Source organism: Rhyacophila brunnea, unplaced genomic scaffold (assembly GCF_057557595.1).
Source record: "Rhyacophila brunnea isolate RB1 unplaced genomic scaffold, BYU_Rbru_1.0 scaffold_13, whole genome shotgun sequence".
NCBI classification, from domain to species: Eukaryota; Metazoa; Arthropoda; class Insecta; order Trichoptera; family Rhyacophilidae; genus Rhyacophila; species Rhyacophila brunnea.
In genome coordinates, this window is record NW_028232785.1 from 36,592,246 (window position 1) to 36,608,725 (window position 16,480).

General features: G+C 33.7%; 1 protein-coding gene across 1 annotated transcript; it reads left to right on the top strand.

Moving 5' to 3' along the window:
- The first annotated feature begins 5,180 nt into the window (after positions 1-5,180).
- LOC147077423 (uncharacterized) lies at positions 5,181-10,521 on the top strand. The gene is made up of 4 exons (XM_085941080.1): positions 5,181-5,265; positions 8,802-9,617; positions 9,735-9,744; positions 9,925-10,521. Exons 1-4 carry the CDS (start codon positions 5,236-5,238, stop codon positions 10,287-10,289), a joined length of 1,221 nt encoding a protein of 406 aa, XP_085797206.1. The 5' UTR covers positions 5,181-5,235; the 3' UTR covers positions 10,290-10,521.
- Positions 10,522-16,480: the final 5,959 nt, after the last annotated feature.

A 16,480-nucleotide genomic window follows, 5' to 3' on the forward strand; every position in this document is an offset into this window, starting at 1 on the left:
AGGCGAATTCTTTGCCTCAATTTACGATCAAATGTGACTTCAACGCCATCTAAAGGCATCTACAGGCATCTACCATGAATTTCTAAAAATGTGTTACTAAAAACTTTCGTCGATCGCAACCAGATGGCAATAAAATATAAAATAAAATATTGTGTGTCGCCACATATTAAAAATCATAAGCTTGATAAAAATGCATTTAAATTTATTATATATTTACTTACCTATGTAAAAATATTTACAATTAATAATTCCCCATAAAATATTTACAATTCTAACATGTCTATTTGATTTGATTTAAAGTGTTTATGATTTTTAGATTTTGTTTACCATAGTTTTTTTTACAGTGGCAATACAAGGGTATCCTGTCCAGTCAATGAACCAGATTTTTTTACGTTGTCAATACGAATTAATATAAATATTTTTCTACAGTAAAATTCATTTATAGTAGTAAATGAACATTTAAGTACAAATGTTTATAAGATTGAGTTTAATCTTGTACAATTGACAATTACATCGAATTTCTACTAGAGGTGGAATAAAAGAATGATATGAAATGAATAGCAAAACAAATGCCATTCGAATTATTATTAAACAAAATAAGGAATATACAGTTGTACTTGGTTATTACTAGGAAGGTTGGACCGGCTGAATGTGCTCGTTATAAGCGGTACTCGTTATATCAGAGAATAGGTATTTTTATTGTCGGCGAAAACAACAATTAGACACTTAACTAGTGTCATAAACGTAATCTGTCCCCGGCGGCATCCTGTCCGATCGGATTTTATTGCTTAGGGTCGAAATGTCTTTAAACGATCAACACATTACCAGTATTTTAGCTCGGTATATCCGATAAGTATCTCGTTATAACAGTGAATAAAAATGTACGGAGAAAATCATATACCAAATGTCAACGACTGTTTCCTCATTACATCCGAGATCTCGCTATGTCCGAGATTGTAATAACCGAGTTCGACTGTAGTTATAATTATGACAATGTCGATATTATTTATAGACATCCCAATTCATTTCGTTTCAACCATGTCCGATCCTAATGGGTTCATATGGGCCTCCACAGAGTGGACGGTTTGTATTAACTAACTAACTATATCTGAGATAAGAATAAAGTAAGACACGCAACGAATTGAATAAAAAAGAAGTTGGAGGTAAGAAAAAACGTAAATAAACATGCGAACAAATCTTGATAAGCAAACCCAAGGACAAAATAAGTGACAAATTAAAAAAAAAATTGTAAAACGTAAGAAAAAAATTTAGAATTTGAAGTAAGTGCACCACTGATTACATAATATTCTAAGAAAAAGACAGAACGTTATTTCTTTGAAAAAATCTAATGTCGATTTTAAAGAACAGTGCAAGATAAAATAAAAGATAGTTTTATTTATTTTACCTATAAATGTGTAAGTGAAATGGATTTGGAGATATAAAAAGAAACCTTATTGGCCCAGTGGTTTCTAGGTGTGGACTTTTGTAATTCCCTGAAGATCTCGAATAAATAATTAAAAATTATCAACACCTTTACCATATTCCTAGGTATCTACTATGATTGAAAAGTAGATCTTAATTTTTTGTATTTATGATTGCTTCATAAAAAAACAATATTTACGACTTTATGATGTAGCAGATAAATGAGCAACTAAATAGTGATCCAAATATTATGAAAAGTTCAACTATCAAAGCATCACGGCATAAAATTAGTAATACCACGGTTATACACAATTTATTGTACCTACCTATTGTTATAATTTTCTTAGTTCATTTAATCGTTTTTAATTTAATTTATTTTCAAATTCACCTCTTATGTGTTCATTCACTGAATTGTTTACTCTATATTTTATGGAGACTAATAATAACTTCTATTTTCTACATACTAAATTATCAACCTCCACTTTTTGACAGGACGGCATACAGTTATATAGGCACGTAGATAATAATTTTAAGGCCGTAGACAGGAATGAACGTTTGATGGCCCAAATATAGTACAATAGTATGTATGTAATTAAAGTTAGGGTACAAGTCGGTTATCCTGGATACAGCGGCAAAGACATTTTGAAAATAGCCTATATACTGGATTATTTGTTAGGATTACCTAATCTAACTTAAACTAACCCAAACTAACAAATAATCCAGTATATCGGCTATTTTCAAAATGTGTATGCCGCTGTATCCAGGATAAACATATAGAACAAAAGTTAGTGAAGTGGAAGTTTGTCGAGGCTGTTTTGATCGGGTTAATTTGTCTTTGAATAATATTGTGACTAGAAATTTTAACAATTCTTATTATTTTTAACATTGTATATTGTTTATAATTTTCGCGACTACCACGTGAATAGACGATTTTTTTTTTACTCATAACATTTTAAACATGGATAAATTGTACAGTTACTAGACAAAGATTAAATTTGATGTGTGTCAGAAGTATCTAAGGCATTTTCGCTCGTATGCTTTCTTTATATTATTATGAAACTATATTTATTTTAAAATCGCTTTATAAAAGGTAGGTACGTCAAAACAGTAATAAATATCTGAAATAATTACACAACACTATTTCAGAAAGTGGAGGTTGATATATGTAGTCCATTGACATATGCTCCAATATCGCAAACAAAAATTATTGACAGCAGAATTAACACAGTTTTTGTCTTCGTACCTGGCGAACCTTTATTTTCAATGTATGTGTGTGTGTATGTATTTTTTAATCTATGCAAGTACTGTTTCAAAAATAGTTCGATTTATTTCCGCGTTAGCAGCATATGTCGATAAAGTCTTGTCAAATATTCATTTTATTTACAATCGATTCGTTAATATACAAAAATACAAGATTAAATTTAAATAACTAGCCTAAAAATTATTAAATAATATTTTTAATAGAAACGCTAAGCGTTTTTTGCGATAAATTACGTCTGAACCGAGATGTTTCGATTTTAATAATTGCATGCTTTCTAACCTCTAAATCGATGTTTTTTAAATTTGAAAAAAAAGATATAAGGATATAATAAATTCCAATTAACGTTTAGCGTTTCCCTAGGTAATAGATTTACGTACATTTTTATCGTAATTTTGATAATAAATCTTATGTCATTCATTCTTACCACCCGATAGAAATGTACCGAATTTGACACGTATTTTTGGTATATAGAACTCCACGATACATCTTAATTTTTTATTTTATTTTTCTCATTACTTTTGAATATATATTTACCGATTAATAAACTTTTCTAGCTATTTTTCGATAACAACTTTACCTAGAAAATTATATAATATGTTTTCTTGTCAAAACAAAACAATGAAGCGAAAATGAAAATGAGCATTTCCTCAATCATAACGAGATCAGCGTATCTCGGTTTTCAAATGGAAAAATGACCCATCTGCATTTTTTCTATTTTCAAGTTTTCTTCTACAGATGTTGTTAAATACAATATTAATCATCAATGCGGCAAAAGAACATATCTGTCAGTGCAATACAAACCAAATGCCACACGTATTTTAAGCCAGGCACACGGACATTGGGTGTGATTTGCATCATGCACCGATAGACAAGGCAAAGTCAAAAGACATGGCCCTTTGACAATATCTTGTTTGTTATACTTACTTGAGCCTTGACTGAATGGGTAGGCAATAAAGTTTCCCTACTTTATTGTATTAATTGATTTATTATATAGGTTAAAAATATTAGTGTAAGTATTGAGATATCTCTGGTCCTGTGGCTAGCTCGGGATGTTGGTAGGACCCGGGATTCACAAAAAATAAATGTCTTTCTTTGTTGAACACGTTGCTTTATATTTTAAACGGTTATTTTCACAAGGAATTATGTTTAACAGTATCAAAAATAATCTTATATTGTTACGTTCCTAATGCTAATTATATCGCTTATATTCTAATTATTATTAATTATCTGAATTCGTTTTGTTGTTAAGTTTTTAGCGAGGGAAATCACGAACTCAATACCACGTCCTCCCGCGACTATGTACCTATTTTTTCTATTGTACTCTTTTTACATTGAGCAGTGATCCATCTTTTCTTTTTACATACCTACTACTGAATATTAAGTTTCGTTGGCTTTCGTTTATTTTATTCGGCACAATCACATTCTTCCATGACATAGGTATTATTATTATAATTAGATAAACAATAATTCTTACGTGCTAAGTACCTACATGTTGAATATTTTGACAGTTAATCTAGGAATTTTGGATGTACGTACGCCCATTGTTGACTAGAGGTCAGGTGACATGGTTACACCTAATAATTAGACGTAGGTATTTTAGACTATCAAGAGAGGTCCAATAGTCATGGGTGTAACAGTATATGCTGTTAAGATTGTATTTGCCATTGGTGAATATTTGAATAATATGGTGAATAATACATTTTATTGTTTGATCGCTACACGGAATAGACTTCAGTATTTCGGCCATACATAATAAATAATTACGTATTGTGGCAACACTTCTCTTAAATTAATGTACCTTGAACGGATACTGTTTGTCACGTTCTTCCTGACATATCTACCATTAAAATGGATGTAAAGCAAGAGTGTGATGGAGAACAATCTGATACAGAAGGCAAGCCTTTGTTAGATATGCAGACTAGCCACCCAATCAGCCCGGAAGTTCGCATTCATGTAAAGGAAGAGAATGTCGACGTTTCAAGTTGCAATTTCGAGGTTAGTTTTTGGAAACTGATTTCTTTTACAATTACGCTGTATTGTGACTAACAACGATTAATATATTATTATAATATGTTGCTTTTTTATAAACTCCGTAGAGACGTACAATGATATTAAACGTTGATTTAAAAAATAACTCGATATACATTTTGACAGCTACGATACATTTGTGATTTAGGTTAGGGCAGGTTATCTTCTAATTCATTTTGACTATAATTAGTCATTCAAGTGAAAGTGGTTTTACTGTGTTAACCATAATGTTTCTTTCAGTATCTTTTAGCGGACCTCTCTAATATAAAACCTGAGACGGATGATCAACTATCCGTCATCAAGCGCGAGATTATTGAAGATGTAATAGACCCGTTATGTGATGTTGAAGATCCTAAACCGGGTTGTTCTTATTCAGAATACAGGCCAATACATCAGGTTCGTTCAATTGTATAATGTGTAATTTTTTTCCCTCGGTGCAGTCTTATATCGAAGGTTGGAATTAGCAATACATGTTTTAATCTTAGAGCCGTTTCACACGCGACACCATTGTCTCGAGTCGCTGCATGAATGGGCACGTTAAGACGGAGAAACAAGTATGTGGCGTTCAAATATATGTAGAGAAAACGATCATGCGGTGCCAATCCGTTGACATCTTCCCAATTAATGAGGGTGACGTGTTTAGATTTATTTAAAAAAAAAAATAAGAATACCCGCTCTTATGCGCTACACGGGAGCGACTTGCCTGCTCGGTTTTCCCTGTGCAAAAAAAAAACGGAACACTCGCATGGCCACACGGCAAAAGTAAAACTGCTCAAACCTCATTACGTTACGACAGAAGTCGTCGTCGTGAAAACACTGTTTTTCGGAATCGCTGGAATGTCATCAAGTGACGATTTGATTTTGTCACAAGTGTTTTTCTTTTGTTTATTGGTTAATAAAAGAGACATAAATCCTCCAGTCCAAGTGAACCAAACAATGTCTTTTGAGTAGAAACATACACTCGCATATAAATCAGCATTTTTTACTTAAATATAATATATATACTAGTGGCGAAGGGTGGAGGTACGTTGTTAAGGTCTGCCATAAATGGTGCACACTAAACTTTGTCAGTCAATCGTGTTTGTTTTCATTGAAATAAGACTCCAATTTACAGATGGTGTTGGTTAGTTTTTAAAATTCAATTAAACCTTACGAAACCAAGCCATAATAGATAATAGTCATAATATTAATATTTTATAGATATAATATTTTTTTTTATCTATTGTGATTTTGTTTAGGCAGTGTTTAATGAATTTAAAAAACGTACCAACAATAATATGTGTAATATTATGAATTCTTAATCCAACGAAAACAAATAAGTATGAATGAGAAAAGACCGTACCCTTCGACGAACTGATCGCGGCTTGTAAAACTCGGTTTGCGCAGTTAAAATATCAAGCAAATAGAATTTTACGCAGGCCGCACTTTTTGGTTTGCGCAGTGTACAGTACGCAAACCGCTTTGCACAGCAACACCGTAGTGAAGCATGAGCGTGTGGCCGGCCTTTTAGGGACCGCATGTGTCCCAAATATTTTTTTTAAAGGGCTGTATTGACTTTGTCAAGGGCCACTTTCATAATATTTTACCTGACAATGGAGGACGGGTATCTTTCCGGAAGCATGGAAGATGTCGAAGGTTACTCCAATTCATAAGAATGGTACGGAGTCATCAGTGGAAAACTATAGGCCGGTAGCCATTCTCTATGCACCAGCAAAAGTTCTTGAAATGATCATGCACAGCATGATTTCTCCGAGTATCGAGTCATTTCATTGCTGACTCAAGTATTAATCTTTAGATGGCGCTGGTCTACTATAATGAATGAGCAGCATGGATTTAGAGCAGGCCGTTAAATGATTTCTCTCGTTATTCGAAAGTTATTTTAGGAATCGTCAACAATACGTGTCGTAAACTCCCTATCAGTCACAGACGCTTAAAACATTTTCTGGTGTGCCTCAGGGCTCAAAGTTGGGGCCATTGCTGTACACGTTTTTTATAAATGACATAGCATTGGTAATTCAAATTGCTATGTTTATGTTGTTTGCTGATGACTTGAAACTCTTCATGAAAGTTGTCACCTTGGACGATTTTCGTCAACTCCAACTTGATATAGATAATATATTAGATTGGAGATGGTTTACTAAAGCCTCGCGAGTATTGTTGTTCCAGTATTTGATGCATGGCAGAGTTTTTTCGGAAATATCATCTGTAAGGGATCTTGGCATTACATTTGACAATAAACTTACGTTTGGTGGTCATATGGATACCATTTGTGAAAAGGCGCTAAAACTGTTCTTTGTCTTGCGTACTTCCTGGGTCTTTTCCGATGTTATGGTACTAAAAATTCTCTATAGTAGAAGCAGACTTGAGAGTGGGTCTATCGTTTGGGCCGCGCATCAGTTGTACGTACAGCCTTATGGTGGAGAGGGTCTAGAAGAAAAATTTTAGACTACTTTACTTTCGGCTGTATGGATATTATCCGTAAGTCTATCCGACTGACTTTCTCTTAGGAATGCTTTCATACTGTAACTTAAAATTTAGAAGTGTTCTTTAATTAGCTACATATTTTTTCTGACATATACGCAGCGTAAATGAAAACTCTGCCATTCTTGACGGTGTTAGCTTGTGTGTCTCTGATGATTATCTTCGGAGTCGAGAGCATCCGTTGTTTGTTCTCCCAAGTTTCAGAACTAACCCGTCTTTAGTAATGCCAATTGAGACGGCAATAATCATGTTTAATGATATCGCTTCGGATATTGATATATTCCACTTACGTGTGAGTGAATTTTGGTGGACGTTGTAATATCAATTTTTAAGATAGTGTCTATCGATAGTTCACTCTGTGTGCTTCCATCTACTTTTATATTTTTGTTATTTTATTTCTTTTTTTATTACTCATTATATTTTTAACTCACATTGTTCTGTATTTTCATTTGTAACACTTATTTTATGTCAATCATGAACGTTTTAAATTTAAAATTTGTTATGTTTTTTATATGTAAAATAAATAAATTTGAATTTTTATTAATTGTGCAGTGTTTAGACTATTCAGAGAGAAACACCAGTGTCCAGATACTAGTGTCTCGTGTGAAACAGCTCTTACTTCTTAATGAAGTCATTTTAAAATACGTGCGAGAACTCGTTTTATTTATGGGCTGTGGAGTAGTAATACATGTTATTAGAATAGGTTCGTTCAATTTTTTATAAAGGTTGTTTTTTTAGCCCGATAGAACTTTAAATAAATGAATTGTAAAAATATAACATTAGTTAATTTTGATAGTTTTTTAAATTCGAAAGACACGTGCATGGCATTTACATTTTTAAATGGTTTAGGGCATATTGCCACCGTATCTGTTCTCATCGAAGCATATACTGGTCACCTAATTTAGAACACTTTTTTCGTGCACTGCCAGTTGTATAACACGAATAATGTTGGCTTTCAATGCGCCAATTATTGGTTAACTATCGGCATCAGCCAGTGAATTCACAAATCCCCACAGAAAATATCGCATGACTTTAGAAATCAAATAACAGGTCCTTTTATGGAACAAACTTATCCCCTAAGTTTTATATTCGATGAGTGCTGTTGTGGTATGGCATATTTCGTCCGGATTCTTGTCATTATATTTTCAAAAATATTATTGATTAATGTTCCACAACACAATCTTCAGCCTAATTTTGAAAAAATATTGTCCGGTAATGCAATCAAGGGACTTTTAAGGATCGGTCTCAAGCCATATGCAGCATATTTCCTTACTAACAAACCCGTTAAGCTACAATGAGCTAAATCACTAAAGAGCAATTTTGCGAGAAAATGCAATTATAGGTTGCGCGAATCGACAATATTTTTTATAGGTAGATTTGGTAAATTTGTCAACATGATTCTATTCGTGTTGCTTTGCTAGACTAAACCAATCATTAATGTCATAAGGTCAACGGGTGTCACACATCACACAACGATTTGACAGTTAACTCTTTTGTAAGTTCTATCTTAGCAAAAAAAACACCTAGCATTTACAACTGTTAAAACAAAATGTATTTTTATTTGCTTTAATATTGTTGATTAAATATACCAACCCTATTCTTTTTGTAGATTTCTTCCCAGCAGTGTTTCACAAATTATAATCCATTGGACGTAGCTAGAAAGGATACAATTGACAATAACCTGACCTATAACAACATAACAAATTCAACCAATAAAATGGAAAATATGATACAATATTCAGAGATAACTACAGATGTACTAAACGTAAAACAGGAAGTTTCGAAATTATACTTGCCAAAGGTGGTTCGAATTGTGTTGAAAAGAGTTACATATTTTCCACTTAACTTTATTTGCAATAATTGTTATGGAGTGTTTGAATCTGTAAATCATCTATATAGTCACTACATTTCATGCACGGAGTCTCACCATCAATGCGATGTGTGTTTTAAAAAGTTCAGCGCAAATAGTAAACTGAAAAGACATAAAATTATCCATACTGGTGAAAAACCACATCAATGCGATGTTTGTTTAAAGAATTTCCAGCGAATTGATCATCTCAAAAAACATAAAATTAAGCATTTTGGTAAACAACCACATCAGTGTGATGTGTGTTTTAAATTTTTTCTGCAATTTGGTAACCTTAAAATACATAAAATGACACACACCGAGGAAAAACCATATGAATGCGATGTGTGTTTTAAAAAGTTTAACGGTAATAGTAAACTAAAAAGACATAAAATTATGCACACTGGTGAAAAACCACATCAATGCGATGTATGTTTAAAGAATTTCCAGGAGATTGGTTATCTCAAAATACATAAAATGACACACACTGGTGAAAAACCACATCAATGCGATGTTTGTTTAAAGAATTTTAGGCAAATTGGTGATCTCAAAAAACATAAAATGACACATACTGGTGAAAAACCACATCAATGTGATGTATGTTTTAAAAAATTCTCTCGAATTGCTCACCTTATAAATCATAAATTTACACATACTGGTAATAAACCTCACCAATGCGATGTGTGTTTTAAAAAGTTCAACGCAAGTGAACTAAAGTTACATAAAATGACACATACTGGTGAAAAACCATATCAATGCGATATGTGTTTTAAAAAATTTGTCTCAAATAGTTATCTCAAAAAACATAAAATGACACACACTGGTGAAAAACCACATCAATGTCATGTATGTTCTAAACAATTCTCTCAAATGTCTCGTCTTGAAGGTCATATAATGACTCATACTGGTGAAAAACCATATCAATGCGATGTGTGTTTCAAAAATTTTGTCTCAATTAGAGATCTTAAAATACATAAAATGACACATACTGGTGAAAAACCACATCAATGTCATCTATGTTCTAAACAATTCTCTCGAATTTCTCATCTTAAAGGTCATATAATGATTCATACTGGTGAAAAACCACATCAATGTCATATATGTTCTAAAAAATTCTCTCGAATTACTCATCTTAAGGGTCATATAATGACACATACTGGTGAAAAACCACATCAATGCGATGTTTGTTTAAAGAATTTCCAGAATATGTGGAATCTCAAAATACATAAAATGACACTGCACTGCAACTAATTGCAATACTGAATTGTGAAACCTGTATGTGGCAATATTTAAATTAGTATTCCTGATATATTATTAGTCAGTTAATATTGTAATAATTATTGTTCACCATTTTATTTGTTTTTCGTTATTACTGAAAAAATAAAGGGTTTGTCCCAAACTAAACTGAACATCTCACATGTAAAAATGTAACAACCAAATTAATAATCTGTAACTAATTATCAAAATGTATGGAAGTGTGAAAGAGTGGTGGATGATTTGCTATTTGGCAGGTAGTAAAGGTAATATTTGAGACTAGTTTTATGACAAAATGCGGTATGTCATAAGCAAGCGGGCTTCTTTCCATTATTGACAAATTTGGATTTAGGTATAAAAAATTACACAATTTCGTTTGAGGGTTTTTGTTATCTTGATTATAACTTATTATTACATTAATGGAGTAGAGAATGTTCGGTGGATGTAGGTGGCGCTAGGGGAGGTCTTTTTCCAGCAATAGATCGACCCAGGCTATTGATTACGATGATATTAATAGAGTGTACTAAGCTAGTTTTACGATTGTTTAAATTAAAAATAATAAAATTATCAAAAAGGAAAAAAGCCGTTCTGTTTTTAACCCACTTATTTAAAAATACTTGGCAATGTGTATGTACAAAATGTATGGCAAGTGACATTACCCCGGTCCTGGTATTACCACAAAGGCGTCGTACCTTCAATCGGCCCTGCCCTTAGACCAGGTTGAGAACCTTTGCTTAAGCTAGCTCAGCCTCTTAAGTCGGAGGAGGTAATTAGCTAAAAGTTCTTATCGACACATTCGAACCCACCACAGCAATATTGTTATATTAATCGTTCCACAACCGCGTCCGCGAAACGTCAGGAAACAGCTGATGGCTTGTCATTCGGTTTATATGCCGAATTGTACTTGCGAAAATAAGATCGCGGATTTATTTAATTAATAAAATCTTCACGAGTATTGTTTTAATTATTTAATAAAATATTTCTTCGTAAATAAAATTATTATAATTATATTTTATCAAATATCTTAGCACTATATCGTCGTTGCACAAAAAAAACTCCAATGTGCCATTTTTACGAAAATTGGTTATTGGTGCAAAAATATTCTACGATTTTTTCTGCATCGTTGACAAGAACCTCCAATGTGATATCACTTTTTGGTTCAAAGTTATTTTCGAAAAACTAAACCTCTAATGTGATGGGTCTCATATTTAAAAGTGGATAAATCTCCGATGTGCTGACTTATCACATTGGAGGTATTGTTGTGCACGCACTCGGCACATCGGAGCTAATGAGTTATACGCTAACATTGCGCCGGTAAACTGACTGTTGCTAAATATGTGGTATTTGTGATATAAATAAGCTGTTATTCTCAATATTATTGCAGAAATACTTTGAAGTAAATTATTTTTATGATTTACATGTTATTATTCATCAATTTTGTCGTGTTTCTTTTTGTTTTAATCCTTAATTTGGACATTAAAAGTAAAGAAAAACCAAATGGAAAGAGTTCTCGGATAATCGTATACCGGACAGAAAGTTGTAGAAGGGAAAAAATAGAAGATATACCACAAAGAAGGCTTATGGGCCATTGTGGTCATATTATGTTCACACCTAGAAGTAAATATTCTTTACTTGGCGGAAATATTTCTGACGAACAGCGTAAAAAAATATTAAAATTCTTTCAAGCTATTAAATCATGGCCCGAGAAAAAGTCATAAGTCAAAGGTCTTGTATGCACTCGAAATATAAGAAAACAAAAGGTTACGTCATCATCCTTATGCAAAAAAACAAGATGGGCACGACATTTACCTTCCAAACGAAAAAGGAGAAAAATACAAAGTGTGTCTGATTTTTTTCCTTAACACACTTGGCATAAAAGAAGATATTTATAAACGATGGACAACACATAATGATATAATACGTCTTCCAAATAACTATATAGAAAACAGTACTCCAAGCAGTGTACATGAAGTTTAGTATCATTTACCAAGTGACATCGACATGATAAAATCAAGGACGTCAGGAAATGGCTCAATCTAATACCTTTAGTACCCAGTCATTATTGTAGAGCTTCTTCCAATAGAAATTATGTGGAATTAAATTTTATATCCATTCTGCATAATATGCATAACATATAATATAAAGAATGATGTTTGGAGACTAATCTCGACGCCGTTAATCGAAATGTTTTTAGTAAAATATTACATGAACAAAAAATTTCAATCCACAAGCATAGAAAAGACCAGTATAATTTATGTTTCGGATTCAAGCACGGCAATGTAAACGATTATGAATTACACATAAAGAAAAAGGAAGAAGGTCGTATTGCCAAGGGTGAGGCCAAAGAAAGTGCCAACAGCAAAAGAATGGTTATCACCATGGATTTGCAAAGTGTTTTGCCATGTCCGAAGATATTAGAGTCATCCGCATATTACAAACAAAAACTTCAACTTCACAACTTTACCATTTTTTAGTTAAATGATGCAGATGTAATTCTTTATGCTTGGCACGAAGCAAATGGTAATGTAACGGCCAATGAATTCACATCTTGCGTTATTGACATTTTAAGGAAATTGTCCAACGAATATGAAGACATTGTAATAATATCGGACGGTTCTAACTATCAAAATTCTTGGGAGTGCATTGAGTGATTTCGCAAAATTCCACAATAAAGTGATAGAACAGTAAGTTGTATCTAGAAAAAGGGCACACTATGATGGAGGCAGACGCCGTGCATTCAGCTTTAGAACTTTATTTTAAACCGCCGATTTTCGCACCTTCCGATTACATTGCGAGAATGCATTTAGCTCGGCCTAGACAGCCATACAAAGTAAAATCTATACATTACGATTTTTTTTAAAATGACAATTTATAAACAAATATATCTTCACTTCGCCCAGGAAAGAAAGTTGGTGATCCAGCAGTTGTTGACATTTGCGGCTTAAAATATCTACCGAGTGGTGATATTTTATTTAAACTCAATTACTCTGAAGAGTGGCAAAATTTATCTCAAAGACGCAAATTATGTCCAATTGTTGAGCCACCTGCGTTGTATACTGAGCCTCTATCCATATCTGAATTAAAATATAAGCTCCTTCAAGACTTGAAGGATGTAATAATTGATAGAAACCATCAATTCTTTTATGACAGTCTAAGCCTAGTGTAACGTTATTATCCACAGGCTTGTGTATAATATACGTTTTAAACACTAGCAACATTCGATGAGGATTTTTGAGACGTCGTTAGATTGGCGATACTGCGTGGAGACTTTTAAGTTGGCAGCTTGGCTACGCGTGATTGAAAGGCGTACGTTTTACTCTGAAGTTAGTTGATAGTGAGACACGAGCAAGGAAGGACGTTTCTCGGACGGGCTGCTCGGCGAGCCCGCCAAACAAGATGTGCGACAAGACTCTACGGTATTTATTGTATCGAATTATGTTTAAAGGACTAGATTCCTGTCTCTTAAATTTGTATTAACCTTCCCCCGGTAACTCTGGTAGTGTGGTTAGGGATTTTGGCATTGGTTTCGAACCTAATTTTGTAACTTTTATAATGTGACCTCGGCGATGGCCGCGTGGTTTTACTAGTACCAATAAATAAGCTTAGTGTCCATTTTGGACCATCCTCAAATGACTTTATTATTTTTCTTGACCTGATTTGTTCCTTATATAGTAATATGCCAGGAGAGGAGTCAGGCAAGATGGCACCCTCTAACAATTTTGTAATTAATTGATTATTTTCTCTTAATCCTAAGTGCTGAACGCTGGAAGATTTATAACCAAAAGACCACGTGGAAGCCCACGATCCACTGTTTGTAGGAATTATAAACCTACGGGGATAGGATCCTCATGTTTTTACCGCTGTTTTGTATTGAGCTATTCCGGATGTGTTAAGCGAACGATTAATATCTATTTTAGCCATGGTAGATGTTGTTTAAATCTGACTTCGTTTCAGTGGCGCATTGTATTAAAACTGCTACTAAACTCGTTAATGACTATTGAATTTCCTGATTCAATACCTTATGGGAATTTATCTTATTTTATTGAAGCTATCTTAATTGACAGATACAGATCTGAAGATCGTCATGTCTAACCTATTTAATAACTGATCTACACTAACTGAAGTTAGTACTGAAATCTGTTGATATTATATCTAACAACAGAATTGTAATTAATAAAACTGAACCCGCAGTGATTACTCGCTTGACTCAATTGTTTGAATTAATACACTCACTAAACGCTTTGCTGGTGTATTAATGTACTTTACATATTTGACTTTTCCTTGATGACTGACGTTGATCATGTACAGTTGCTTCCTATTTTTGGTTGGGAGGTGTTTCCGTGATGCTTCACGTTCAAACTTAATAAATTAACCATTAAGAATGTCAATGTATGCCTTATAGTTACTTGGAATACATATGTTTATAATCTTATATCTCTCTATTGTATATGATTGTATATAACTGTTGTTTATTATAAGCCTTGTATATAGTTAGAAGATATTAACACAACAAGTTATATTGTTCCTACTATTGTACTGTTTACAGATATCAAAATGTAAATAATGGAAAACAAGAGTTACTAGGTGCTTTTGTTGCATTGTCTTTTCAATTAAGACCTATTATGCTATTTCTCCTCCAATCTAAGGATAAAGTCATGCACCGGAATCTTCCCGGAAAACGATGTCATACGAATCCAGTCAATCTACTGTATATCGTATTAACCTAGATTTAATATTTAACTCATACGTGATTAATTCCATTAATCACATTTTCAACTAGCATTTTCTCCATCCTTTAAATATTATGCTAACTTTTGTTTTGCATTATACTATAGATATTCTCAAATGCTTTCAGAAATGACTGTTGATGGTGCTCGGTGGAGACTCCTCGATTTTGCTGTGCCCTGCTGTCAAAAAATCCTGGTGTCGTGATCTTTCCAAACGGAGGCTGGAGAAACAGAACAACAGAACTTTTCGTCTCCAGCCAAGTGAAACTGTGGTAATCAAAAACTATATCCATTGTGTAAACTTTAATAGGAGGGTCAAACCCACGGATTAGGCAGGGACCAGCTGGTCGAAGAGCCTTCCGGGCGAGTGAATTAACTATTTAGTGTAATGTACTGTATTGGTGATGCGAAACAAAATTTTTTTCTCTGGTGAAACTGTCTAAATTGAAAAAACTGTCTAATTTGAAAAACTGTCTAATTTGAAAAAACTGCTAACGCTTTGGTTCTCGCATTGATTATTTGTTTTTCAATTTAATTAAGATATAAAATATATCGATACCATTTGAGGTATACAGGAGGACTCGCGTTTTCGCGCAGATGTAATTTGATTCAGGTGCTGGGCGATTGATTGATGTTGTTGTTTTGGTTCAACTATTAGTGTGTTTTTTCTACTTCTACTTCTCTCTAGCGATCATGAATCGGTACTGAAGGTGGACCGGTTATGATTTTTGCTCCCGCCGACTGGAACTGACAGTATATGGTCGTGCTTTTTTTTGACACTAATAGTTGTAACGTTCCGCTCTAGGGAGATAGACACTTCCTTTTCTCTCTAGTTCACTGGATAAGGCAGCGCTGGTTGGAGCTGATTGGTCTGACTAAGCCTACTTCTTTTGCGTTCTGGGATTCATGTTTACCATGATACCATCGCGCTCTTTGACGAAATGGTGGGGTTTTTTTTAGGTTTGACACGATGTGAATAATATATACAAATGTCATTCCGGCCTCGAGATTCGCTTGAATCTACTTTGACGATGTGGAGATCGCAGCCGATATCAAATCGAGAGTACCTTTCTATTATAGATTTCGTTGGACGTTTTTGTTTAAAACGGTATCTGTAGCCATTTTTTTTAAATTTTATATTTTCAGAGAATTTCTTACTCGAAGGTGAGAAGCCTCAACCTGTGAAGGTTATATTAACTACTCATAGCTTCCGACTTGACTTTTGATTCTACTCGACGTTGTTTGGTTTACGTTTAGCACTTTCTTAGCCTCCTGTATTTCATCCGAAGTCGCGACTCTAAGGGATTTCAGGCTTGGAGCTAGTGAGTACCCAGGCTTGAAATACTCGCACCCGGACGGGACTCGCCACGGATTGTCTCATGTTTTGTTTGGTCGATGTGTTTCAGCGTCTACGGTGTGGTACTATTAATTTAACTTTAAGTTGTTGCGTGAAAGGGATAC